Genomic DNA, 26,220 nt, shown 5'->3' with positions numbered 1-26,220 from the left:
CCCTGAGGGGCTGGTGTGTGGTTCCCTGGCCCTGAGGGGCTGGTGTGTGGGACAGGCTTCCCAGGAATGGACGGGCAGGGCTGCCTGACTGGGGCGGGAGGCTGGAGGCAGGGCAAGTGCAGGGGCCTGAGGGCAGCACTCGCCTCCTCAGGGGTCCAGGGGCCTCCCTGGCCTCAGCAGCTGGCCTGAGCTCCTGCCTCCGGAGAGCCTGGCCTCAAGGAAGAGTCTAGAAAGCTTCGTTCCCATCGGGCTTCCATTAAAGCACAACTGGCCCAGGCAGGAAACCGAATTAAAAAGCAATATTTGTATCAGTGGAAGACATTTGCTGAAAGGTTAAATCCACATCCGGCAGTGCTGGCCACGAGCCTCAGGCGTGGTGTTCGTCAGGCATGTCTCTCCTGGCCTGGACACCTGAGCACTCAGGCCACCCTGGGCAGAGCCGGGGCGGGGCGCTCGGGGGCCTGGCGCTGCCTCACCGAGGGATCCCCAGGCATCGACCCTGGGGCAGGCAAATGAGCCTCTTCCATGGACCTTGATGGGACCTGGGGGGATCCTTGAAGAGCTTCAGCAGTCCTGGACACTGGGCATGGAGGCTGGGCCACCCGGGGCCATCATCAGGGACTCAGGTGTGTGGACCTCAGCCCGGGGTGACAGAAGCTCACAGGCGGCAGGGTGAGGCCAGAGGTTGGGTCTTCAGGCAAATCCCTCCAACGCCCTTTTGAGCAGGCACCCAGACCTACTGTGGGCCAGGACCTAGAGGTGGAGGCCTTTGGGGAACGCCGTGGAGGGGCACAGCATCTCCGAGGGAGGACAGGGTCTGCACTGGGTGCTGGGAGACAGCAGGGGCTGAGCGGTGGGCTTCCCTGACCCCAGGGAGGTTCCAGAGGAGTGCAAGGGAGGGGGCATTAATATCATGGCAAGAAAGGGCAGGACTTGCAGAGTGAGCAGCGACCGAGGTAGGTTTTGTGGGATGTGCAGGAGCTCACCTGGATAGAGGTGGCTGAGGAATGACACTGCGAACTGGGGATCATGGAGCCCCAAACCCTTCTGGGGCAGGAAGTGGGAAGGGTCGGGGGGGTCTCCCCTTTGCTCTGACTGAGCACTCAGCCTGCAGAGGACAGCGAGGAGCCGCCGAGGGGTGTGGAACAGGGATGCCATGGCTGAAGCAGTTTTAGGAAAGGTCCCAGGGGCTATGACTGAAGAGAGATTGGGGACGGGGGTCGTCCCACAGCTGACAAGAGCAGAATGAGCCCTGAGAGATGCCAGCTCTGGTGCCACAGTGACCAGCCGGGGAACGCCTTCAAGAAGTCAGGGAGCGTCCAGGGCTTCTGCTTCCTGCTGGGCCCAGTGTGCCACCTTGGGCTGCCAACACCAGAAAGCCCAGCAGACACAGGAAGCCCCATGCCTGTCGGAAGCGGTTCCCCTCCAGGAGGGACAGCGGTGGCAGCCTCAGGCCATGCACTCTGGGGCCATGTCCTTCCCTCTCTACAGTCCACCGTTGTCAAGGTGGGCTCTGGCCATCTCTGCTGACCCCAGAGGGGTGAGGAAGCCTCCCCTTCGACCAGAAACCACCCTGGGCAGGAGCATCACTTCCTGGATCGGGGCAGCGGCTGGGAGCAGGAGGTGCCAGTGGGCGTGGGCGGGGTGCGGGTGCCTGAGGACTGTGGGGTGGACACGGAACTCGGGGGAGGCTCTAGGCTGGGGTTGTCCTCAAGGGAGTTCTCAGGTCACCCCAGGATCACCCTCGCCCTCAGGCCCGGTGGGGTAGAGGAGAAACTGCAAAGGTCTCTCCAAGGCGAAGGGCGTCAGGGCCCTCAGCACTGAGGGACGTGCGTGCTCTTCAAAGAAGGGGCCACAGGACCTCCGAGGGAAGCCAGGAGGCTAGCAGTGGGCCACAGAGGGGCTGGGTGGGGGGGTGGAAGCCGTCCCTGGCATGCCATCCTGGCCCTGGTTGCCGTGGCCACCCTGGTGGGGGCTGCAATGCAGGAGGGGGGAGTCATTTGGAAACGCATGGCATCTCCTTGGGAATGTCTTCTGCAGCCTCCCAGGGTCCTCCACACTGGACGGGGGGGCCCTCCTGGGACATTCTGGACCCCACGGGGCGAGCCTGGGGAGCCTCTGCAATGACCACACCTGCAGGGCCTGGGGGCTGCGGGCAGATGGCACTCCTAGGAAACACATCGACGAGACACACGGCCTGGAGTCTTCGGGAGAAGCAAACAAATCGCCTCCTGACGTCCAGGGCTGGAGGCTGGATTCCCCATCTTGGGGCTTTCTGGGTCCGTCTGCCACGAGGGTCTGGTGTTCATTAAAAGTATGCCCCTGGGTTGCCACAGAGCCCTTCCCTGTGTGCTCCCTTGAGGGGTGTAGGGCCAAGGGGACCCTGGCTGTCTCAGCCCCCCGCAGAGCACGAGCCCCCTGGTCCCCGCAAGCCCGCAGGCTGAGGATGATTCAGACAGGGCTGGGGAGTGAAGGCAATTAGATTCCACGGACGAGCCCTTTCTCCTGCGCCTCCCTCCCTCCCTCCTCACTCACCCCCGCCTCCATCAGGCACAGCAGGCAGGGGTGGGGGACGTAAGGAGGGGAAGGTGGGGGACCCAGAGGGGCTTTGACGTCAGCTCAGCTTATAAGAGGCTGCTGGGCCAGGGCTGTGGAGACGGAGCCCGGACCTCCACACTGAGCCATGCCCACCCCCGACGCCACCACACCACAGGCCAAGGGCTTCCGCAGGGCCGTGTCTGAGCTGGATGCCAAGCAGGCAGAGGCCATCATGGTAAGAGGACAGGTAGGTGCCCGGCGGCTGCAGTGGACGGGAGCCCAGGGCTGGTGCCAGCTGCCTCTGCTACTCCCCAGCCTGGCCGGCAACCCCAGGCTCAGGGTCCATGCAGACCCCTGGGACCCGGTGTGGGTGTGGAGTCCTGGGCACGGCGGCATCCCCTGTGCCTGGTGTTTGAGTCCCTGTTGGGGGAGGGTAAGGTGATGCCTGTCCCTGTGTGTGCCCCTCGTAGGCCGACCTCCCTCGGGAGTTGTGTGGGTCCCTGAGTCTTCTTTCATCTTGAATCTTAATGATGGGAACGTGGAAACAAATCCATCCAAAAAATCCCACATGGCCAGAGGTCCCTGGCTGCTGCACACAGCCCCCACCCTACTCCCACCTGCCCCTGCCTCCCTCTGCCCCAGCTGCCCTGGTCAGCACCCCAACCAGCCTGCCTGCTCCGGGAGGCAGCCCCAAGGCCCTTCCCGGGCTCTAGCAGCAGCTCATGGTGGGGGGTCCTGGGCAAATAGGGGGCAAGTCCAGAGTCAAAGAGTATCTGGGCTCTGGGGCGATTCCCATTGGCCTGTTCCTCCCTTATTTCCCTCATTCATTCATTCGCATGGAGTCTGTGTTCCCTGTGACCCGTACTTGGAAGCCCTGTGTACAGGGGGCTATGCCGGCCAGGCGGGATCATCGGGAGCTTCTCAGCCTTCAGGAAGGGTTTCCAGTGCCTCCGTGGGCACACAGAACCATGGTGTCCCTGGCACATTTAAAATGGATTTTTATTTATGGACCTCGATTGAAAAGTGGTGTGAGTTGTAGCAGTGTCATTTCCAGGTACCTTCTCAGGGACGCGGGGTGCCCTCCCCCGCCCTCCCCCACCAGGCTCCCCACCAGGCCCTCCCCAGGGGGACCCAGGCCCAGCCTCACGGGCTCTCCGTGGCCTGGAACTGCAGCCCTAGCTGCATCCTACACCCCCGCCCCAAGGGTAAGAGGCAACTCCAGGAGGGGCTTCTGCTGCTCCCCTTCGTGTTCCATGACCCTGGAAGATCAGGGTGAAGCTGATTCTTCTCTTACAAGAGGCCCAGAGCCTTCTTGGGAGTTCAGGTCCAAGAGATGAGCCCCTCGTGTCTGCCAAGTCCCCCTCTGTCCAGGCCTGGGACAGCTCTGGGATCGAGGGGTTGGAGGTGCTGAGCCCAGGGAGAGACACCTGCACCCAGAGCTATGACAAAGGGCAGAGGGATGACAAGGCAGCCAGGAGCAGGCGCCTGGGGGGTGGCGCAGAGGGGCAGGGCCTGAGGACAGGTGTCCTGATGGGCTGTGAGAAAGGGCCCCTGTGTGGGAGGCAGGAGGGTAGGGGGTTTGTTCACCGGGGCCCTGTGGGGGCAGCTCCTTCCTGAGCTGCCGTTCCCTCCCCGGCAGCCAATGCCACTGTCCAAGACATCGCCCTCTTCCCATCACTAATCCAGTTAGCGCCTGGCCTGGGGACGGGTGACACAGCGTCTCTGTCTGTCTGTTCCCCACAGAGCGAGGAGCAGGCGAGCACCCTCCCAGCCCCTACTCCTCCGCCCGCCCCCACCGCTTCTGGCTGGGCTGCCCCCATCGGGAAGGGTGTGCAGTGCCTGCAGGCACCTCGGCTAGCGTCTGCCCCAGCAGGCACTCAGTAGGCGCTCAACAATGTGCTCTCATGCCCGGCCTGTGTGCCATCAGCGCCGCCCAACTGTGGGATCAGCTCTGGGTGGGGGTCCCCGGGTCTCAGCAGGTGGAGGAGGCATGGGTGCTCCCTGTCCCCACAGTCCCCGCGGTTCGTTGGGCGACGGCAGAGCCTCATCGAGGACGCCCGCAAGGAGCGGGAGGCAGCGGTGGCAGCAGCAGCTGCTGCAGCCCCCTCGGAGCCCGGGGACCCCCTGGAGGCCGTGGCCTTTGAGGAAAAGGAGGGGAAGGCCGTGCTAAACCTGCTCTTCTCCCCGAGGGCCACCAAGCCCTCAGCGCTGTCCCGAGCTGTGAAGGTATTTGAGGTGAGCCAGTGGCCTTCGTGTCCCTGGGGCAAGTTCACCTGTGGGCGGGGCTGTGTGGGGTGAGTTACTGGCCCCTCTATAGCAGAGGTGCAGCTGCCCAGGCCCCTGAGGCTGGCACAGGATGCAGCGGGGGAGTCTCAGGCCTCGGCTCAGCCCCCATGGCATCTAGCTACACCCCCGTGTTTTTGAGGGATACTGAGCCCAGCCCTAGGGCTGAAGCCACCGAGCCTCCACTGTGCCTCCTGCCTTGCCCATCCCCTGGATCCCCCTCATCCACCATTTCACACATGGGGGGCTCCCAGCAGGGCAGCACGGGAGGCAGGGGTAGGATGGTGTGCCCTCTCCCTCCGGCCCAGCACAGAGACTGAGGTGATCACTGATTGCATTAGTCACTCCGGCCCCACTGTGCCCAGGGGGGCAGGTGACCCAGCTCCCGGAAGAAGCTCCCAAATGACATTAAAGCCAGACTCCCCCGGCCCAGCTCCGCAGAGCCCGAGGGGCACTGCAACCCATCGTCCTTGTTGCTGGGCAACGGAGGTGGGGGTGGAGCGGACCCTTCCGGCCAGTGTCCTGGATGCTCAGGGGCCATTGAGACTCGGGGCCCATCCTACAAACCTGGATGAGGCCACCAGGCTTGGGGGCACCTTCTGACCAGTGGCTGAGGAGCCGGACAGTGTGGCACGGCCTTGGAACACACAGACGGAGCCGCCCAGAAGCAGGTCAAGCCTCAAGCAGTGACAAATCCCTGTTAGGTGCATGACACAAAACCCAATTTGCCAGCGGCAAACCCTGGTCTGGTGGCCAACAGCTGACCTGAGCCTGGAAGAACAGGATCTGTGTGCTGCTAGAATAAAAGTCAAGGGCAGGGCCTGGCCAGCCGGCCAGATGTTCCTCCTCCTCCCCTCCTCCTCACCCTCTCTCCATTTCTGTCTCTCCTCTCTCTCTTCCTGCTTTTGCTCCCTAAGACGTTTGAAGCCAAAATCCACCACCTAGAGACCCGGCCTGCCCAGAGGCTGCGAGTCGGGGGCCCCCACCTGGAGTACTTTGTGCGCCTCGAGGTGCCCCGAGGGGACCTGGCCGCCCTGCTCAGTGGTGTGCGCCAGGTGTCAGAGGACGTGCGCAGCCCCGCGGAGCCCAAGGGTGAGGCAGTTTTCTGTCCTTGAGTGCCGCCAAATGACCTTGAGACGCTGGGGTGCAGGGGCTCCTGCAGGGGGACCCTACAGTGACCATGTGGTGGTGGACTGATTCCCTCTCTGTGGGCTCCACTTTGCCCCCCGTTTTGCTACACATCCGTGTCTGGGCCTGGGGCCACCTCCAGAATCCCCCCGCAGCTATCGCAGCCCCTGCTGCCTCTGCCCCTTGGAAGTCTTGTAGGGGAGGCTGCTTCAAGGTGGGTGACACGGCCCCACGCCTCCAAGCTCACCAAGACCTCTTCCTCCATCCCCCATAAAGTCCCCTGGTTCCCAAGAAAAGTGTCAGAGCTGGACAAGTGTCATCACCTGGTCACCAAGTTTGACCCTGACCTGGACTTGGACCACCCGGTGAGTGGTGTGCCCCCCCACTCAGGCCTCCTGCCCCTGATCACATCCCCTACCCTTATCCCAACCCTGGACAGGAGTCTGTCGGCTTCGGGAGCCCCCGTGGCCTGTGCCCCCAACCTGAGCACGGCCTCCTGACCCGTGCACCCCTCTGCCCTCAGGGCTTCTCGGACCAGGTGTACCGCCAGCGCAGGAAGCTGATTGCTGAGATCGCCTTCCAGTACAGGCAGTGAGGGGCCCCTGCGCTCGGGACCCAGACTCCGTCCTGCAGGCTCACGCTGGACCTGGGGGGCGGGAGGGAAGGACAAAGGGGAGGACCCATCTTGTCACAGCATCATTGCCTCCTGCCAGGCAGCTCTGCTCCAGAGCTTTCCATGTCCCCAAATCCTGGGGGGGAAACTGAGGCCCGGGGGGGGGGGCTAGAGCAACAAGCCGAGGCCGCACAGCCGGCTCACGGCACAGTCAGCTGGGGTGCACCCTCCTGTCCATCCTCCAACCCAAAGGCCTCGCTGCACAAGGCCGGTGTGGACCTGTGCCCAGAGAGGCTCCCTCCCTCCCTCCTGCCCTTCCCACACCCCGAGGGGACCTGCTGACCACTGGCCCCCTCCCCAGCGGCGACCCGATTCCCCGTGTGGAGTACACCGCCGAGGAGATTGCCACCTGGTGAGACCCCGTGCAGCTAGCTGGCGAGGGACTGGGGAGGAGCCCGGGGGATGCCTCCTGGAATCCTGGTGTGTGAGGGCCGCCTCCAGGGACCTCGGCACAGCAGGAGAGACTAAGGCCAGGAAGAAGAGGGACCTCCAGGGATCAGAATGTTGGGTTGGGAGGAACAGGCTACCCATCCTGTCGGGCCATCCCCAGTATGCTGAGGGACCACCCCTCACCGCCCCCTACCCCCTGGGATTCCCCAAAGCCACCAGCAAAAGCCCTTCCCAGGGGCCTGGGTCTTCACGGGTCCCCAAGAGGCGTGCGTTGGGAGGGGTTCAGGCAGGCAGAAGCACCCACAGCTCAGGAGGGGCTTCAGGGAGGGGGGTTCCGGCACTGGGGTGGGCTTGGAGGGCCCTGAGCCCCGCTGCCCGCAGGAAGGAGGTCTACACCACGCTGAAGGGCCTCTACGCCACGCACGCCTGCGGGGAGCACCTGGAGGCCTTTGCTCTGCTGGAGCGCTTCAGCGGCTACCGGGAAGACAACATCCCCCAGCTGGAGGATGTCTCCCGCTTCCTGAAGGGTGGGCCCAGACGGAAGGGGCGCGGAGCCGGGCGGGGGGAGGGGGGCCGGGGACGGTCAGCCACGCGCCCCAGCCCAGCGCGGTTCCAGCCCGTCCTGGCTTGGCAGTGACCTGAGTGGCCCCTTGCAGAGCGCACGGGCTTCCAGCTGCGGCCTGTGGCTGGCCTGCTGTCCGCCCGGGACTTCCTGGCCAGCCTGGCCTTCCGCGTGTTCCAGTGCACCCAGTATATCCGGCACGCGTCCTCGCCCATGCACTCCCCTGAGCCGTGAGTGCGCGCCCTGGCCGCCAGCCCGAGGGTGGGGGGTGCGGCGCGCGGCCGCTCAGCCCCCCTCTCCCTCCCACGCGCAGGGACTGCTGCCACGAGCTGCTGGGGCACGTGCCCATGCTGGCCGACCGCACCTTCGCGCAGTTCTCCCAGGTACGCCGCGGCCTCGAGCGAGTCGGGTCGCCCAGGGGCTGGCCAGGCGCCGGGGGCGGGGGTCGATGTGCGGGTGGGTGAAGTGTGCGGCCTGCTCCTGGGCCCCGCCATGGGGGCTCAGCGCCCCGAGGGTCGCGCGGCAGAGGGCGGGGCTGGAGCGGAGCCTCCCGCGGCCTGTGCTGCCACCTGCCGGCTACCTGGGAATGGCGCCCTCGGGCTTAGGGATATGGTCAAGGAGGGCTGCCTGGAGGAGGCGGCCCGGTGGAGGTGCGGATCCAGTGGAGGTCGCCAGGGAAGGTCTCTGCCGCCCGGGAAGTGTCCCAGAGATCCCTGGAGGGGCTGCGGACACCCCCGGCGCCCCCACCTCGAGCACCTCCCAGGGCTGCCTCTCCCCACCCTTCATCCTCCTCCCCACTCCACAGGACATCGGCCTGGCATCCCTGGGGGCCTCGGATGAGGAAATTGAGAAGTTGTCCACGGTGGGTTGACCCCTCCATGGAGGGCCCGGGGTGTGGGCTTGGGGGTCCGAATCCAGGCTTCGCCCTCCTGCTGTCCAGGCTGAGGCCTCTGCTTCCACCCAGGAATCGTGACCCTCACCCTGGCTCGCCTGCGGCCTGTCCTGGCCTCCCTGGGGGTGGTGTCCTGGTCACAGGTGACCAGGGGCTGCCAGGTGGTGGTAGCTGCCTCAGGGCTGATGCTGCTTGCCTTCCCCACAGCTGTACTGGTTTACCGTGGAGTTTGGGCTGTGCAAACAGAACGGGGAGGTGAAGGCCTATGGCGCCGGGCTGCTGTCCTCCTATGGGGAGCTACTGGTAAGACCCTCTCCTTGCTGCAGCCCCCAGCGGAGGGACAGGGCTGGGGGACAGTGCAGGGAGAGGACAGGCTCCCAGCGGGAGGAAACTGAGGCCTGGGCCTCCAGGACTCAGGCTCTGTTTGGGAGAAGGCTTGTCTCTACCCAGTCCTCACCCCACACTATCCCAGGCCTCGGAAGGCCCGGCGGGAGAGGTGGGGGTGACTCTGCCCCAGGAACCCACCCAGCGTCAGGTTGTGGTATCCTGGTTCCCTCGGGGACCTGGGTGCAGTGGAGTCAGTGATGCCATTGGCCTCCTGCCAGCACTGCCTGTCTGAGGAGCCCGAGATTCGAGCCTTCGACCCTGAAGCAGCGGCTGTGCAGCCCTACCAAGACCAGACGTACCAGTCAGTCTACTTTGTGTCTGAGAGCTTCAGCGATGCCAAGGACAAGCTCAGGTGGGCTAGGCTCCTAGGGCAAGCCCCCAACGGTGCCCCCAAACTGGGCCAGCCAGGCCTGCCTTCTGGCCTTGAGCAGGGCTGGGCCTGTGAGCCCAGGTCACAGATAAGAACACCGACCCCCAGTTGCAGCAGCCCCCACACAGCAGGGACCCCGTCCGTGAGAAGGACTCCAGCGTCTGAGGAGGGGCAGACCTATAGGACTGGGGGCTGCTGGGTGGCCAGATCAAGGCCGGTCTTGGAGGTGCTGGCAGAGCCTGAGTTTTGTGAGGAGGTCCTGTGGAACCTGTCCCAACCCCCTGCCCTGGGATGGGGAGAAGTCAGAGGGGATAGACAGAGTCAGGGTGGGGGGCATGGTGGGAGTGGGGTCCCCAGGGCTGGGGGCCTTTGGTGCAATGACCAGAGTGTCAGGAGAGGGGAGCAAAGCCCACTAGCCTCATCCTCATAAAAGGTCTCATCATTTTCCCTCCAGCCTCCTGTAGTGCACTGGGGAAACTGAGACCAGGGGCTATGTTTCCAGTGGGTGCGGGTGCTGAATTCCACCCACAGGCTTAGGGATATGGTCAAGGAAGGCTTCCTGGAGGAGGAGGCCCAGTGGAGGTGCAGAGAGGGATGGGACGCCCGGCAGAGTCTCTAGTGGAAAAGGCGCCTAGCCTATCTCCCCCATGAACCCCCTCACCCAGTCCTGGAAGAGGCCTCAGTGTCCCGCCTGAGACCAGGTGGCTCAGAAAAGCCCTAGGAGCTCTGAGCCACCATGAAGGTGGAAGCGCGGCCCCGGCTTCCCCTCTCCTGGAGGCTGCAGACTCTGCCCGCCAGTTGACGAGGGCTCTGCCACTCTCCTCCCCAGGAGCTATGCGTCACGCATCCAGCGCCCCTTCTCCGTGAAGTTCGACCCGTACACCCTGGCCATCGACGTGCTGGACAGCCCCCAGGCCGTGCGGCGCTCCCTGGAGGGTGTCCAGGATGAGCTGGACACCCTGGCCCATGCGCTGAGTGCCATTGGCTAGGTGCAGGGCACCCCCGAGGGACCTTCCCAACCTCCCCTGGGCCTGCACTGTCCTGGAGCTCAGGTCCTGGTGAGGGGCTGGGTCCCGGGTGCCCCCCATGCCCTCCCTGCTGCCAGGCTCCCGCTGCCCCCGCACCTGCTTCTCAGCGCAACAGCTGTGTGTGCCCGTGGTGAGGTTGTGCTGCCTGTGGTGAGGTCCTGTCCTGGCTCCCAGGGTCCTGGGGGCTGCCGCGCTGCCCTCCGCCCTTCCCTGACACTGTCTGCTGCCCCAATCGCCGTCACAATAAAAGAAAGTGTGGTCTCTACACCTGCCTGGCCCCACGTCTGTGCCACGGAGACAGGCCCTGGGATCCCCAGGCTCCCACACCCCATCCCCAGCCTCACTCGGGTTTCGCCCTGTCCTCCTTCCTCCTCTGGGAGATGGCTGGCCACCCCGGCCAGGCAGCTGGCCCCTCCGGGCCTGGTTTCCCTGCTTACCCTGAGGCCCCACCCAGCGCTGAGCCCCCAGCAGCTCCAGAGGCTCGGGCACCCTGGCTGAACTGCCCCATCTCTGTGGGGTGCCCTCCCAGGGTGGGGAGCCAGGTGACAGTGGGAGGGCCTCTCTCAGGCCTGGCAGGGAGCAGGGTCACAACCGTGCTGGCTGAGGGTGGTCTCAGAGGTGGGCCTGCAGGCCTAACCCTCCCTGCTGACGGGGCTCCCAGCCCTTGAGAGGAACGGGGATGGAGGAACAGCTGCCCCAAAGCCGTTGCCCACCCGCAGCAGGCTCTGCAAACCAAGGGGGAGCCTCAGCGTGGCCCCCAGCACATGTGCTGATGGGGAGGGTCCGGCTGAGCTGGTGCCCAGGCAGATGGTCTGGGCCTGTCTCCCCAGCGAGGCAGGCGGGGACTGGATTTCAGACTCTAAGATGCCCCTGGCTTACCCGAGGGGCCTGGACGTTGCCCTCCAGAGAGAGCACCCAACACCCTCCAGCCATGGCCAGCCAGGGTGCCCCCTTGCTACCTTGGAGAGAGCAGCCCCAGGGCATCCTGCAGAGTGGCTGGGATATCAGCTGGCCTTCAAGGCCTCTCCCTCCCTCCAGCTGCCCCACCACACTCTGCTGGGATCCTGGCTCTCAGCTCCCAGGGCCGACAACCCGGGCAAACTCCTACTCATCCGTGAAGGCCCTCCCAGGCACGGCAGTCCTTCCCAGCCTGGCAGTCTGTTCCTCACACACTTTGTCGGTGCCCAGCCCCTGAAGTTGCACCTGGGGGTGTCTCTGAAGGGCTGTGAGCCTCAAGGACGCCCTGGGAAAGTGCCTGCCTTGCCTCCCCCCAGCCCTGCCAACCCCTGGCTCTGCCCTCCCACCTGGGTACCCCCAATCCAGCCTCCCTCCTTACACACCCCTCTTAAGGAGGCACCCATGCCTTCTCCCGCTGCTGGGCCTCAGAGCACAGTGGTGTCCTGGGGCAGCCCCTGCACGTCCTGCTGTGGCATGGCTCGGGGTGGAAAGGGCGGAAGGGAGGGGCCCTACAGACAGCTGGTGCCCACTACCAAACCTGCTTGGGGCAGGAGAGCCTAAGGCTGGGTGTGTGCGGGGCAGCCTCGAGAGGTTCCGAGGCTGAGGCCAGGGTGGGACATAGGGATGGGAGGGGCCAGCGCACAGGATGCTCCAACCTGCCTGCCCCCATGGTCTCGCTCTCCTGCTGCTGGGACCTCCTGATCCTGCCCGTGGTGCTAAGAGGCAGGTAGGGGCTGCGGGCAGCAAGGCTTGGAGCCCATGCCCCCTCACCATGGGTCAGGCTGGGCCTCCAGGTGCCTGTCTTGGGGGGCTGGGAGGGCCGGAGGGGTGCACCGCAGGGGCTCAGCCCAGATGACACTATAGGAGTGATGGGGTCGTGGGGCCTGGCCAGGAGAGGGGAGATGAGCAGGGTCTCCCAGAAGAGGAGTGGGGCTGAGAGGGTGCCTGGGGAGCCTGGACGGAGCTGGGCCAGCGCACAGCCTCCCATACCTGCCCATGGAGTCCTGCTGCCACCCCCAGATCACATGGAAGATGAGGTCCGGGTGGCCTGCTGGGGACTCGCTGTTCGTCCCCACGTCCCTGGGTCGTGCCCTCCTTCTGCCACCCTGGGGAGCTGAGGGCCTCACCTGGGGCTGCTGTCCTAAGGCGGGTGGGAACTGGGCAGCCAGCAGGGAGGGGACCCTTCCTCACTCCCCCACCCCTGCCACCTTGGCCCATCCACGGGGGCATCTTGGGCAACCAGGGACTTAGAAAAAGGTCCCGAGGACAGGGGATCTGGGGATAGTGGCGCAAAGAGCCCCGCCCTGCAGCCCCAGCTCTCCTGGTGTAATGTGGAAAGTGGGCCGGGGAGGGCTTTGCTCTGCTGGAGACATTTGCCCCCAGCTGCGAGCAGGGACAGGCCTGGCCACCAGGCCCCTGGTTAAGACTCTAATGACGCGCTGGCCCTGAGGAAGAGGTGCTGACGACCAAGGAGATCTTCCCACAGACCCAGCACCAGGGAAATGATCCGGAAATTGCAGCCTCAGCCCCCAGCCATCTGCTAACCCCCCCACCCCAGGCCCTAATGGGCCAGGCAGCAGGGGGTGGCAGGCAGGGGAGATGGGCTCTGAGACTATAAAGCCAGTGGGAGCCCAGCAGCCCTCAACCCTCCGGGACAGGCTGCATCAGAAGAGGCCAGCAAGCAGGTCTGTTCCAAGGGCCTTCGCGTCAGGTGGGCTCAGGGCTGCCCCACTTGGGGGTTCCAGGGTGGCTGGACCCCAGGCCCCAGCTCTGCAACAGGGAGGACATGGCTGGGCTCTTGAAGCGTTTGGGGGTAAGCCCAGGGGCCCCAGGGCAGGGCACCTGGCCTTCAGCCGGCCTCAGGCCTGCCTGTCTCCCAGGTCACTGTCCTTCCGCCATGGCCCTGTGGATGCGCCTCTTGCCCCTGCTGGCGCTGCTGGCCCTCTGGGGACCTGACCCGGCCCCGGCCTTTGTGAACCAGCACCTGTGCGGCTCCCACCTGGTGGAAGCTCTCTACCTGGTGTGCGGGGAGCGAGGCTTCTTCTACACACCCAAGACCCGCCGGGAGGCAGAGGACCCTCAGGGTGAGCCCCACCGCCCAGCGCTGCCCCTGGTCGCCCCCAGCCACCCCCTGCTCCTGGCGCTCCCACCCAGCGTGGACAGAAGGGGGCAGGAGGCTGCCACCCAGCAGGGGGTCAGGAGTACTTTTTTTAAAAAGAAATGAAGTTCTCTTGGTCACCTCCTAAAAGTGACCAGCTCCCTGTGGCCCAGTCAGAAGCTCAGCTTGAGCACGGCGTTAGCTTCAGCAGCTGAGCCCTGACATACGTCAGAGGGTGGGCACGTTCCTCCCTCCACTCGCCCGTCACACAAATGCCCCGCAGCCCATTTCTCCACCCTCATTTGATGACCACAGATTCAAGTGTTTTGTTGAGTACAAGTCCTGGGTGACCTGGGGTCACAGGGTGCCCCACGCTGCCTGCCTGAGTGGGCCAGACCCCTGTCGCCAGGCCTCATGGCAGCTCCGTAGTCAGGAGATGGGGAAGATGCTGGGGACAGGCCCTGGGGAGAAGAACCGGGGGCACCTGTTCAGGCTCCCACTATGGCACCGCCCTGGGGCGGGGGAAGGAGGTAGGACATGTGGGCATTGGGGCCTGTGGGTCCACACCCAGTGTGGGTGACCCTCCCTCTAACCTGGGCCCGGCTTGGCTGGAGACAGGTGGGAGTGCGACCTGGGGCTGGTGGGCAGGTGGGCACTGTCTCTCCCTGACTGTGTCCTCCTGTGTCCCTCTGCCTCGCTGCTGCTCCGCGACCTGCTCTGCACGGCCTGCCCTGGCAGTGGGGCAGGTGGAGCTGGGCGGGGGCCCTGGCGCAGGCAGCCTGCAGCCCTTGGCGCTGGAGGGGTCCCTGCAGAAGCGCGGCATCGTGGAGCAGTGCTGCACCAGCATCTGCTCCCTCTACCAGCTGGAGAACTACTGCAACTAGATGCGGCCCGCAGGCGGCCCACACCCTCCGCCTCCTGCACCAAGAGAGATCGAATAAAGCCCTTGAACCAGCCCTGCTGTGCCGTCTGTGTGTCTTGGGGGCCCTGGGACAGGCCCCGCTTCCGGGCAGTGTTGTGAGCCCCTCCCAGCTGTCTCCATGCTCTCTGGGTGCCCACAGGTGCCAATGCTGGCCAGGCCCGCCATGCAGTGGCTCTCCCCAAAGCGGCGATGCCTGTCGGCTGCCTGCTACCCCTACCCTGTGGCTCAGGGTCCAGTATCAGAGCTGGGGGGGTCGCTGAGAGGCCAGGGGTGGTGGGACCACTGAGAAATGACTTCTTGTTCAGTAGCTCTGGACCCTTGGAGTCCCCAGAGACCTTGTTCAGGAAAGGGAATGAGAACATTCCAGCAACTTTCCCCCACCTAGCCCTCCCAGGTCCTATTTTTAGAGCTATTTCTGTTGGAGTCCCTGTGGAGGGAGGAGGCTGGGCTGAGGGAGGGGTTCCTGCAGAGCAGGGGGCTGGGAAGGTGGGGAGAGGCTGCCGAGTGCCACCCGCTATCCCCAGCTCTGGGCAGCCCCGGGACAGTCACATACCCTGGTCTCGAGGCCCAAGCTGGCAGCTGTCTGCAGCCACAGCCTATGCCAGCCCAGGCCCAGCCAGACACCTGAAGGACCCACTGGTGCCTTGGAGGAAGCAGGAGAGGTCAGATGGCACCATGAGCTGGGGCAGGTGCAGGGACCATGGCAGCACTGGGCAGGGCCTCAGAGCCCACACCTTGGGCACCCTGGCCATAAGGCCCTAAGGATTGCAGCCCAAGAGGACCAGGGAACCACCAGGGCCACAGAGGCAGAGACTAGGGCCAGGGTCCCTCTGTGGACCCTTAGCCCTCCCTCTCCCAGAAAGCAGGGCCACTTGGCTGGCTTCCTTTGCTACAGACCTGCTGCTCACCCAGAAGGGCTGACGGGCCCTGGTGATAAGGTCATTCTGATTCCAGGTCCTTGGGGATCCTGACACGCAGCCTCTTCTTCAGCACCCCTGAGCACAGGTTGGCTCTGCTGGGCATTCAGCCTAGTGGGCAGACGAGAACCCAGGGGCTGCCTGGACCTACTGTGGCCTGGGAGGTCAGCGGGTGACCCTAGCTACCCTGTGGCTGGGCCAACCTGCCTGCTGCCCAGGCCAAACCAATCTGCACCTTTCCTGAGAGCCCCACCCAGGGCTGGGCTGGGGATGGCTGAGCCTGGGACTGGCATGGGCTGTGGCTGCAGACCACTGCCAGCTTGGGCCTCGAGGCCAGGAGCTCACCCTCCTGTTAGGGACCTGGCCACTGGGGCAGCCCGGTCCCTAAAGCTCTGAGCTCACCCCTTCCCCATGACCACATCAGCCCCCTCCACCCAGAGATGTCACAGCCCCCAGCTAGCCCCGCCTCCAGAGTGGGGGCCAAGGCTGGGCAGGCGGGTGGACGGCCGGACACTGGCCCCGGAAGAGGAGGGAGGCGGTGGCTGGGATCGGCAGCAGCCGTCCATGGGAACACCCGGCCGGCCCCTCTCGCACGGGTAGAGACGGGGCGCCCTGCTGGAGCTGAGGTATGTGAGCTCGCGCGGGGCTGGGCCAGAGCAGGACCTGGTGGGCCAGCTGGGAGGCTGCCCACCAGGTGGCCATTGGCCAAGCTGTTGCCCTGGCCGAACCTGATGGCCAACAAGGTCGTAGGGAGTGATGGGCAGAGGTCTGTTCTGGGAAGGGAGGGTCAGCGCTCTGTGGGGGACCATGTGTTGGAGTGGAGGGTAGCAGGAGGAGCCCTTGGGTGTCCAGGGACTCCTGGAACCACCCCAGCCTTCCAGGACTTGCAGAGCAGCTGGCACTGGCTGGTGCTAGGGGCTGAGGAGTGTCCTTTGAGGGGCCAAATTTTCTGTGACCTCTGTCCTGGGGGACTTCTGGCCTGAGGCCTCAGGAGAGGGCAAGGCTGCCCACCCAAAAGAGACGCAGCCACGGTTCACGGAACCCTCAGCTGCCCTGGGCCAGAGCTGGGGCCAGTTTTCACCTTGTTGAGACCCAGGACTCTGTCCCCCAAGCCTGTCTTCTCCAGCACCTGACCCCACCCCCCACACACTGTGTCCTAGAAAAGGTGGACACGGGAGACCAGAACCAGGGCAAGGGATCACCCCTCCATCCCCCCAGGCCCAGTGAGAAGCAGCTGGCCAAGGTGATCCAGGTGGCAGAGAGAGCATCAGACCGAGTTTCCTGTCAGGCACCACCTTGGGCACCGGTGCCCAGATGCCCTGGCTGGGGAGCATGGATGCTCCCGGAGCCCCCAGGTCACCCCATGTGAGCCAGGCCCACAGAGCTTGGCTCTGCAACGCCTGCTGGGCCGCTGCCTATGCTCCGCCCCTTCTGGGAAGTTAAAAGACAGCCCTTCAGTGTCCAGAGACCTGCCTGGCCTTGGAACCTGGGCTCCACACGCCCACCGGGCTGGCAGGGGCACTCAGCTGCCTCCAGCCCCGGTGGTCACCCTGGCGTTGGGTGCATCTAACTGCTCCCCAGTCACAAGGCAACTGCTCCCCAAGGCTCCCCAAACCTGCCGGCCCCCCTAGAAGCCTCTGCCCATTCCTAGAGGACTCAGGACAGCCTGCAGTCCATCCCGCACACAGCCTTCTGTCTGGGCATCCTGCCTTCACATGTGCTGAGCAGGGAGGAAACTCTTGTACCACGTTCCTTAAGTGGAGACTGAAACCTGGAACCAGGCACACGGCACGTGCCCCCACCCACCCAGGACACACTGCGGTGTGGCTGCCTCCAGGCTGGCTCCCTGGATTACGTCTGCTTCTGGCATGGATAACTGGCACCTTTGCCTGGCCGTTGGGGCAGTGTTTGCCTTCCCCTGTCGGCAGCAAATATTTACTGTCCTCCCTGTCTCCAGGCCTGAGCAGACCCTGGGGGGATGAGAGTGGACTCAGGGGTGCTGAGGGTACCCCCCTGCCCTTCAGGTCCTGGTGCCCAGCAGGGGTCCAGCCCAGGGAAGAGAGTGAGGCCAAGACAGGTGGTATTTAAGCCTGAGCTGCTGGGAAAGGTAGCCCTGGGCAGAACTTGGGCGGAACATTGGCCAGTGTCTGTCTCCAGCCAGGCTATGAGGTAGCTTGTTCCGGGATGGGCACCTTTCCACTCCCAGCACTGTGGCCAGGAGCCGCCATTCACAGGTGCGACCAGCAGATGGCATCAGAGCCTCACTTTTGATGCACTCCAGCCACCAGCCACGGGTCCAGGCTCCGGCCGCCACCCAGGGTCTGAGCAGCTGCATCCTGCCCCTGCCCCTGCCGGGCACTCCCAGGGGCTGTGGGGCCTGTGGGAGCCTGTGGGGGCCCTGCCGGACACTCTTGGGAGCTGTGGGGGGCCCTGATGGGCACTCTGAAGAGCGTGGGGCTTAGGAATGAGAGGAGGCATCTGATGATGATGAGGGGGTCCACCGAGGCCCCCGGCCTGCTCAGGTCCAGTCTTGGCCCCCAAGTCAAGCCTCAGGCCAGCTTCTCACTGGCCTGGGTTTCTCAGAGGGCCGGGACAAACGTCCTGGGTCTCTAATATTCCGAGAAAGCCTCTGGCTAGACTCTGAGCCCCACCTGCGGGCCCTAGAATCACAGAGAGCCAGGGTGAGAAGACCAGGGGGACTCTGTCCCATCCTCGTCATGGCTGAGCCCACCGTGGCCGGAGGTGGACCGGGCTGTGGGTTTTGCTGAGGGTCCCCAGGGCCCCTGGGGGCTACTGAGGCTGGAGGCCAGTGGTGGCCAGGGGGCTCCATCCCTCAGCCACTCCAGTCGGAAGGTCGAGTCCTGGTTCCCATGTGAGGAGGGGGCTTCAGGGACTGGGATCTGGGGGCATGGAAGGCCTGGAACTGGGGTCCGGGCAGCTCAGGGTTAGCGTGTTCCCACGCTCCCCTCCGCCAGCGCCGCGAGGAGAGGGAGGTCCACTCTGGAAATAATGTTTGGGGGCAGGGGTAGACAAGGTCTGGGAACGCGGAGATGACACACTGGGGTGCCGCCTCCGCACCCTCCGCCCTTCCTCCCACTATTGTTTCTGGCCTCGGCCGCAGGAACAGCAAGGCAGATTCCTTCGAAAGTGGGGCCGGCCGGAGGCGGTACCCCATCGTCCCTCTCGTGGCCCAGCCGCGCTGTGCTGGCGCCAAGCTCCCTGCTGGCCTCCCACCCGCTCCTCCGCGTCCTCAGCTCACTCCCCTGCTCCCAGGTGGCCCCAGTCCCCACCCCACCTCGCTTGGACTCCCCACTTCCTGCCCATCTGCTGCTGTCGGGTGACATCCTCCTTGACCCCAGGGACTGCTGAGGCAGGCTCCAAGCCTCCCAGTGTCCCTGAGGCTGCCCTTAGAAGCTGGCTTGGGGCTGTACCAAAAGTCACCCCACAGTCCGCACTTTCCAAGGCAGGGAGATGGCAGAGATCTCAGGGTGCCTGTGGACCGAGGACTAAGTCAGAGTCGGGGTCCCTCAGGCCGAGGGAAAGATAGGTGGTGCCTGCCAGGCTCTCCTCACCCAGGGAGGCTGAGAATGTCTAGACCCAGGTGGCTGTGACCCCTGGGCAGTGTCACAGGGCTGCTGAGGGCTGCGCCAGAGCCAGTCCCGCCCTTGCCAGGGATGGAGACCGGCCTCGAGGAGGCCCGGCCCTGGGGGTCCGCAGGCCTGTAGGCTTCGGGGAGGCTCTGCCCCCTGCCCCCTGCAGCCCAGGCTGCTGAGTCATCAGAACCTCGGGGGCGCCGCGGGCCCCACATTCCGCCCAGGCCTCTCTCTGACCCTCTTCCCAGCCCATCTGTGTTTTTGGAAAACAGAGCCAGAGCCCCCCATAGCCCTGCCAACTTGCGGCTGCTCACGCTGGGACTCAAATCGCACCCTTCTGTCTTCAAAGTCCACCTTCACTTCAAAGCTCGGTCCCAACCCAGCCCAGCCTCCACAGGGCCACCACCTGCCCACATCCAGGCCTGCTGCTGCCCAGCTTCGGAGGGACCTTGGGCATCCCCTGATCCTCTCTAGAGCACAGGATCCCTGGCATGGGCCCATTACACACGGGTGGCTGGGTGGGTGGTGAGGACGGGGCTGGGAGGAGATCCTGGGGACCCCATGGTGGAGGCGATGAGGCTCCCAAACCCCGACTCCGGAGATGGCTGCTTGGTCTTCCATTGGGCCCTCCGAGCCCTGACCTCCAAGATGCAAGGAAAGCTTTCAGGGGCAGGGGCGAGTGGAAGGTGGGCTTCCTCCCTTGCCACCCGGGCGTTGGGCCCAGGGCAGATGCTCCATGGGCACTTCCCAACCTAGGCCCAGCTGTGGGGAAGGAGGGAGCAGGCGGCCAGGCTCCAGGTAGGGGGAGGAGTTGCCTGAGAACTAGGGGAGAGAGGGAGGGCTGGGGCACCCCATGCCAGCTCCAGCTGCACCACCAGAGCTCAGAACAGAGCAGGCAGGAGCCAGCAAGCTGAGAGGCTTCCTGAAGGAGGTGTCCCAGACCCTGCCAGCACTGCAGCCTTAAGCATGAGTCCACGCTGGGCTCCCACTGCCAGGGGCACAGACCCAGCCCAGCACTGCCCATGCTGCCCTCGTCAGAGACCCATACGGAGTTAGCACCTGGGTCCTTCCCCCTGGCTGGGCATGGGCTGGCCCTGACAATGAAGAAGGGGTGGCTGTGGCCTCAAGGTCTACAACGGGCTGTGATCTGTGGGTGCCAAGAAGCCACAGGCCCTCAGTGTCCACAGGGCCAGTGAGTGTCCACCCGGGCCAGTGTGGGGTTGAAGGGTGAGAGCTGGCAGGTGGCGTTGATGTCCTGGCTCTGCTACTGGTGGCTGTGTGGCCTTGGGAAAGTCACTTAGCATCTCTGGGCCTTGGTTCCCTCATCTATCAGAAGGGAATCAAAGGAGCCCCTGCCTGCCTCGGCTGCCGGGTGGTGTAGCTCAGTGGTGTCTGTGAGCGGCAGCCCTCGGGCAGCTGCGCCTCTGGCTTCAGTACACACGTGAGCTGCTTTCTGGGCCTTCAAATTACGGGGACAACCCCGCGGGTGTGTTTCGTGTCTGGGCACCACAGCAAGGGGAAGCTGACATGTCCTCCGTGGGAAGTGGCAGTCCCCATGGCTACCGGGCATGAACAGGATGTGCGGAAGGGACCTTTCAGGGAGGAGCAGCTCCCCGAGGGAGGAGCCGGGGGCTGGGATACGGAGGCCTCTGCACATCTTGGAGTAAAACAAGCAGGAGGGGCTGGGTGCGGTGGCTTATGCCTATAATCCCAGCAATTTGGGAGGCTGAGGCGGGCAGATCACCTGAGGTCAGGAGTTTGAGACCAGCCTGACCAACAGGGAGAAACCCCATCTCTACTAAAACTATAAAATTAGCCAGGCGTGGTGGCACGTGCCTGTAATCACAGATACTCAGGAGGCTGGGGCAGGAGAATCGCTTGAACCTGGGAAGCAGAGGTTGCGGTGAGCCGAGATGGCGCCGTTGCGCTCCAACCTGGGCAACGAGAGCGAAACTCCGTCCCAAGAAAAAACAAAAACAAAGAAAATCAAAACAAACAAAAAAACCAGCAGGGGGGGCTCCGAGGTGCCTGCAACACCCAGGTGCCATCCGTGGTCCTGAGGCCCACCATAGGGAAGGGGCCTTTGCAGCTCTTTCAACCCCCAGCCCAGCTTCCAAGGAAGCCCAGGGCAGGGAGAAACCTCAGCGGCACCATCAGAGTCAGAACAGAGGAGCAGAAATGAGCAGGGAGTGGGGCCAGGGAGGCGTCCTGGAAGAGGTGTCTCCTGCCTTGCTGGCACCGAGCTCTCGAAGATGGCTCCATACTGGGCCCCCGCTGCCAGGGATGCAGATCCGGCCCAGTGCTGAAATATGTGCTCCTGGAGCCTCCCTCCTCTTCATGAGCCACAGGCTGTGAAAACCCCAGAGTCCTCCCAGGCAGCAAGTTTGTTTGTTCGTTTGTTTTGAGAGTCTTGCTCTGTCGTCCAGTCCAATGGCGCGATCTCGGTTCACTGCAACCTCTGCCAGCCAGCCAGTTTTCCTGGGGTAGGTGGAGGAGTCTTTGCAGAGAGATCGCCCAGGCTGCCTAGGCCTGCCGCAGAGTTGCTGTGCAACTAGGCAGTGTTTCTGTAGGACCACCAAAAAAGGTTTTGGCCCCCGTGGGTAGGGGAGGCAGGGGCAAATATCACTGGACGTCAGGGGGAGGATAAAATTGAACGTTTGTTAACATTGATTTTGTGCCAGAGGTGGCTACCCAGACCCATCCACTAAAGCGGTGAGGTTGGAAGGGAGAGGGGAGGCGTGAACACGTCTGTCCAAGGTCATTGGCAGAGCGGGGCTGTGAACTGGGTTAGCCCCCAGGCCCCTCCTGCCCATCCGTCCTCCAAGCACTGATGTGTGAGTGGCACAGTGGGCCCCTTGGCCCTGCCAACCCCTCGGGCTGTGACCCTATAGCCTTTGAGGGGCGGCCTCACTTCCCCAGCACAGGCAGCCTGGCCTTCCCGTACCTCGATGGTGTAGGGCTCTGGGGCCACAATCTGGTGTTTTCAGGACTAGGTTGTGAGTTACTTCCTCCTTTTCTCTCAACTCCCAAGATTTGGTAAAGCGGCCCTGTAGCCATGGTCATCATGGCAATATCGATGTATTGGAAAGCAAGGTGCTTTCTGAAGTTGTGGATGTAATTCTCACACGTGGCCACAAGGTGTCAGGCTCGGGCCAGATTTGGAAATCTGCGCTTTACAGGTGGAGCAGGGTGGGGCTGGGAAGCGAGTTAAGAACGAAATTCAGCCCATCTGGGCTCATCCTAGGGACGCTGCCTCTGAAAGGGGATCCCAGCGTTCTACCCCGGGCCTCTCAGTAATAGATCTGATCTTATTTTCATGCTAATGTAGTAGTTTCCTCTCTTAGAACAAAACGGATGTTTCAGAAAGGTGTTTCCAGACCTATCCTGTGGCTTAGGCCTTAAGCTTTAGGCTGCTCACCAGGCCACAGCCCCCTGGGGTAGGAGACACCCAAAGGGAGGAATTCCTTTAGCGCCCCCTCCCAGTACTGTAATGCCAGGACAAAAGCAGGTAAGAGCCCCGGCTCCAAACACAGAGGCGCAGAACCCATGGCACCCCGACACTGTAGGGAGGTGTCCTAACTTTGCCCCCAGAGTCCCCCTCCAGAGTGCTCCAAATTGCAGAGTCCCCCTCCAGAGTGCCCCAAATTGCAGAGTCCCCCTCCAGAGTGCCCCAAATTGCAGAGTCCCCCTCCAGAGTGCCCCAAATTGCAGAGTCCCCCTCCAGAGTGCCCCAAATTGCGGTGCCCAAGACCTTTGGGTTATGCCACTGTAATTCTAGAAATGGCCGCCAGGTGTCAGCATAAGGCCACTTAAGACACTAAATGGCGAAGGCTTGGTGTAGATTTCTGGGGGTTCCCAAGACCCTCATGCATGAACAAGGGTGAGCTGAGCCTCTCCCAGGCCTAAGAGGCAGTGGAGCAAGGAGGTTTTTCTATGTCGCGTCCCTCACTCCTGCACCACAGTTTTTGTCCGTTTTGCGGTCCCTCTCACCTGTCTCCATAAAGCATGTGTACCCCCAACCTCTGCGTGGAAAATCTGTGGAAGGTAGTGCTGTGGGATCACAGCTCTCGCACCCCAACTCACTGACCCCCAATGCCTCTAGTCCTGTCTCGGTGGCACCATGGCTGAGCTGCTCCCCGGGGGCCCTTTCTATCCTGACCCCTTCTCCCTGCTCTCCTTCTGTTTACACACCCTGTGTTACAAGATCCTGATGGGATAAAATAGCCCCGGACTAGAGTGAGCTCCTCCTGGGCCCATCCAGAGATGGACTTTCAGTCCAGGGCAGAGTTTGGATTCAAGACACCATTGTGGGACTGGGAGGCTCCAGGTTGCCAGGAGTTTGAGCCGTGGGCTGCTTCCCTTTCAACCCCTTAGTTGCCCACCTCCTCAACCTGGGGACCCTTCATTCTGGGGGGCATCCCATGAAATCACTTCATCTGGCTTGGTGTCAGTCCTTCACTCTCTCTAGGTCCATCTGCAGCTTGGAAAGTCCCAGCCAAGTGTCTCCAGAGGGCTCTGGCTGTCACTCTTTGCAACATTTGGGCATCTCGCAGCAGACGCTGGGGCCCGCACGTGCTGCAGGGCCTCTAAGCTGTAGAGCTCCAAAGCAGAGCTAGAGCCAGCAGGATCGAGGGCTGCTTCATGCTGACTTCCTTGTATCTTTGTTTTGTTTCTTTCCCTGAGTCTTTGTTTTGTGTCTTCTCTTCTTGCAGGCTTGAGGAAGAGGTGTCAAATCCCCAGTAAGACTTGGTCTAATCCAGTGGGTGATTCTTTCTGAACCCTCCGTGAGCTGCTGCCAGCTCCGAGTCTGTGCTTTAGCTGGAAAGACTGTGAACCCATTCAGTGCTCTGGACCTGACAGGGTCATTAGCATCCCTCCCCACCCAAAAGCCAAGTGAAAACTCCCATTTTCCCTCCTCCCATGGGAGGGCATGGCTCTGGGGCATCTACATCTTATTTGAGACATCCCCCAACACACGCCAGATTTTAATGCCCTTCAAGTCTAATTCTCTTCCCTGTTGAAATCCTTGTTATCCCCACTAGATGTCCTATTCCTCCAGCTAATGAAGGGATTTAAGATGAGGGCTTGAAAGAAAAAGGGAAAGGGGACAATTAAATGCCAACCCAGGCTAGTAAGCTAAACACACTGAAGGTGGTTGGGGTGCATGGGTGTTGGGAGGGTGGGGACTGGTGGCTCTCTGGAAAGTACATGTCTTTGCCTCTTCCTGTGTCTTTGTGCCTGGTCTTCCTGCAGGCTTGGGGAAGAGGTTAGAAATTTCCAGTGTGATTTGGTCCAATCTGGTGGGTGCTTCTATATGAACCCTCACCCTGCTGCTGTCAGCTTTGAGTCTGTGCTTTGATTAGAAAGGCTGCAAACCTGTCCAATCACCCCATCCAGGAATGCCTGCGAGTGCCACTTGCAGCAGTATCATTAGAACTTAGTACCACACATGGACTGCACGAGGTCAGATCAGACATGAATAGTGAAGTGGAAAACTCCCAGCTAGGTCCCTTGTCCATGGAACATAGAAGGACATCACTGTACTAGGAACACCTAAAATCCAATTTTTCTGCTCATTCTTGAACCCTGCTTTTCCCCCCTTATTCCTCCACCATTTTACCAGTGCCACGCCCACCAACATTCCAGGGTGTCAAGTAACTGCCAAGTGTCACTCTAAGTAGAGCTACACCCACTCCCCACTACCTCCACATAGCCCCTACCTCCTGGCAGGCAGGGGGCTTCTGGCTTATACCCACGCCCACAGGCGCCTTTCTGCCAGGTCAGAGGTGGGCCAAACCTCCATCCCCTAATGCACCATGCCCTGGTGCTGGAAAGTGCCTGAGCCAGCTGCCCCAGCGGCCTCAGCACTACCAAGTTGGCACAAAGCTCCCCAAATTTGGAGGGGCTCAGGGAAAGGAGTGGAGGGGAAGAGGAGGTGAGGGGTGAACCCATCATTTCAGTTGGCATTTGAGCAGGTGCCATGCTCAGCAGAGATGAGGCTATCCCATCTGTAGGGGCTGCATTCACATGCACACTCTAAAAGTGCCCTTTGTTTCTCCAGCCTCAGCCTTGTCCCCCTCCTCCTCCTCCACGTCAACCTGGCCAGAGGGTCTGGACGCCACAGCCAGACCACCACCTGCTTTGGTGGCGACTGCTAATATTGGCCAGGCTGGCAGATCATCATCCAGGCAGTTTCGGCAGAGAGCCTTGGGCACCAGTGACTCCCCGGTCCCCTTTATCCACTGTCCAGGAGCTGCGGGGATTGCGCAGAGACTAGAGTACAGGTAACTGGGCTCCCATCCCTTGAGTGTGGGAGAAGAGCTGCATTTTGAGTGTTCAGGCATGGGTGGGCCCGGAGCTCGGGGCAGCTGTCAGGATCCTGATTTCTGAAGGAGGGGAAGAATTTCTGCTGCTGGAGGGTCCAGGGAAGCCTCCTGAGAGCAGCCTCCACTTCAACTTCGGGGGTGGGGGGTGGCAGGGAAGCCTGAGAGCAGCCTCAACTTGGCGGGGGTGGCGGGAAAGGCCACTGTGGAGAGCGTTCTTCTATAGGGCTGCACAAAGCCACTGAGGCTTTTGCAAGGAAAATAGGTTTTCCTTTACTAATTCACCAAGCAAAATGGGAGGGGTAGGGGAGGAGGGCCAGGCGGCTCTTCCCAGCGGGAACACACAGCTGTCTTCACAAGTGTAAAGGGAAGAGTCTTTCTGTGTGAAAAATTTCCTCCTATTGCATCCCCCACCCCATTCCCAGAGACAAACAGGAGACTTTGCAGAGCAGCCAGGGGCCCGAGATTCTGGTGCAGATATTTTATTTATATATATATATATATATATATATATATATATACACACACACACACACACACACACATATACACACCATTTTAAAAGTAAAGCTTCCCTCTCTCCCACCTCCCTATGCCTCCTGACCACCAGCAAGAAATTGGACAGGAGACTGAGGAGAAAGGCCGGGAGCGGGCAACAATGCCCCTCCGTGTCCCCCCCAGGTTTAGCTTCTCTCCTCCTGATGGTGCACCTGGTCCCCCTTGCCACCCTCTCAGCCTCCCTGGCACACAGAGGGGCCTTGGGGCCAGGGCAGTTTCCCTGGGAATTCTCATTCATGCATGAAGTTTTTCTTTCTTGCGCCCTGGACCCAGACTCCTCAATCCACCCAGGGTGGTGTCTGTGGGGAGCGGATTCATTTCCCCAGGAAGCACAGCCACCCCTCCCTCACTGGCCTCGTCAAGGCAGAGCTGTGCATCCAGTGGCTTTTGCCGGGCCCCCCTCCTTGTCTCCTTCCAAGGTGGGAGTGTTTGGAGGTGCAGGAGGGTTTCATATTCTGTGCTGTGACCCCTCAAGGTGGGCCATTTGTGGGCAGCCCTCCACCCCCAGTGCCAGGCGGAAGCCCACCCTGGCCCAGGACCTGGGCAGCCTGTCTAACAGAAGGATTTCAGCCTCTCCATCAGCACCAGAACGCCCTTTCTA

General features: G+C 62.6%; 3 protein-coding genes across 16 annotated transcripts in view; all 3 read left to right on the top strand.

The window, feature by feature from the left end:
* Positions 1 to 382: 382 nt before the first annotated feature.
* Positions 383 to 10,516, top strand: TH (tyrosine hydroxylase). 10 transcript variants are annotated; one of them, XM_077961704.1, is made up of 17 exons: positions 383 to 626; positions 1,232 to 1,623; positions 1,755 to 1,825; positions 2,041 to 2,279; positions 2,714 to 2,785; positions 4,552 to 4,773; positions 5,739 to 5,913; positions 6,226 to 6,314; positions 6,473 to 6,540; positions 6,924 to 6,974; positions 7,394 to 7,539; positions 7,669 to 7,804; positions 7,888 to 7,957; positions 8,380 to 8,436; positions 8,674 to 8,769; positions 9,072 to 9,205; positions 10,053 to 10,516. In XM_077961704.1, the coding sequence occupies exons 4-17, from the start codon at positions 2,124 to 2,126 to the stop codon at positions 10,210 to 10,212; spliced, it is 1,632 nt and encodes a 543-aa protein (XP_077817830.1). In that variant the 5' UTR covers positions 383 to 626; positions 1,232 to 1,623; positions 1,755 to 1,825; positions 2,041 to 2,123; the 3' UTR covers positions 10,213 to 10,516. The 10 variants fall into 10 exon arrangements, with proteins under 10 accessions (XP_077817830.1, XP_077817831.1, XP_028688884.2 ...); XM_077961705.1 differs by lacking the exon at positions 1,755 to 1,825; XM_028833051.2 differs by adding an exon at positions 3,664 to 3,743 and having other exon boundaries at positions 1,755 to 2,789.
* A 2,222-nt stretch (positions 10,517 to 12,738) lies between these two features.
* INS (insulin) lies at positions 12,739 to 14,262 on the top strand. The gene is made up of 3 exons (XM_028833049.2): positions 12,739 to 12,893; positions 13,089 to 13,292; positions 14,045 to 14,262. Exons 2-3 carry the CDS (start codon positions 13,106 to 13,108, stop codon positions 14,188 to 14,190), a joined length of 333 nt encoding a protein of 110 aa, XP_028688882.1. The 5' UTR covers positions 12,739 to 12,893; positions 13,089 to 13,105; the 3' UTR covers positions 14,191 to 14,262.
* Positions 14,263 to 15,396: 1,134 nt separating this feature from the next.
* Positions 15,397 to 26,220, top strand: part of IGF2 (insulin like growth factor 2) — a 29,814-nt gene continuing 18,990 nt past the window's right edge. Inside the window, exons 1-2 of one of the 5 annotated variants that reach the window (XM_015113350.3) lie at positions 15,400 to 15,771; positions 24,800 to 25,022. Coding sequence is in view for 1 of the 5 variants with exons in the window: in XM_015113346.3 (XP_014968832.3) it covers positions 15,586 to 15,771 (186 nt within the window). In the remaining 4 variants the exon portion in view is untranslated. Of the gene's footprint in view, positions 15,772 to 24,799; positions 25,023 to 26,220 lie in introns of all 5 variants that reach the window. The other 4 variants (XM_077961710.1, XM_015113346.3, XM_077961709.1 and 1 more) reach the window with 4 other exon arrangements.

Source organism: Macaca mulatta, chromosome 14, assembly GCF_049350105.2.
Source record: "Macaca mulatta isolate MMU2019108-1 chromosome 14, T2T-MMU8v2.0, whole genome shotgun sequence".
NCBI lineage: Eukaryota > Metazoa > Chordata > Mammalia > Primates > Cercopithecidae > Macaca > Macaca mulatta.
The sequence above is the reverse complement of the archived record's forward strand: the minus strand, read 5'-3'. Positions and strand labels throughout refer to the sequence as shown.

Bases quoted from the DNA above. Each gene is read 5' to 3' on its own strand.
- TH (XM_077961701.1), top strand. From the start codon at position 2,028: ATGTCTTCTGCAGCCTCCCAGGGTCCTCCACACTGGACGGGGGGGCCC. The intron at 2,786-4,551 runs GTAGGTGCCCGG...CTGTCCCCACAG, and splicing joins CCATCATGGTAAGAGGACAG to TCCCCGCGGTTCGTTGGGCG. The intron at 7,540-7,668 runs GTGGGCCCAGAC...GGCCCCTTGCAG, and splicing joins TGTCTCCCGCTTCCTGAAGG to AGCGCACGGGCTTCCAGCTG.
- INS (XM_028833049.2), top strand. From the start codon at position 13,106: ATGGCCCTGTGGATGCGCCTCTTGCCCCTGCTGGCGCTGCTGGCCCTC. The intron at 13,293-14,044 runs GTGAGCCCCACC...CTGCCCTGGCAG, and splicing joins GGAGGCAGAGGACCCTCAGG to TGGGGCAGGTGGAGCTGGGC.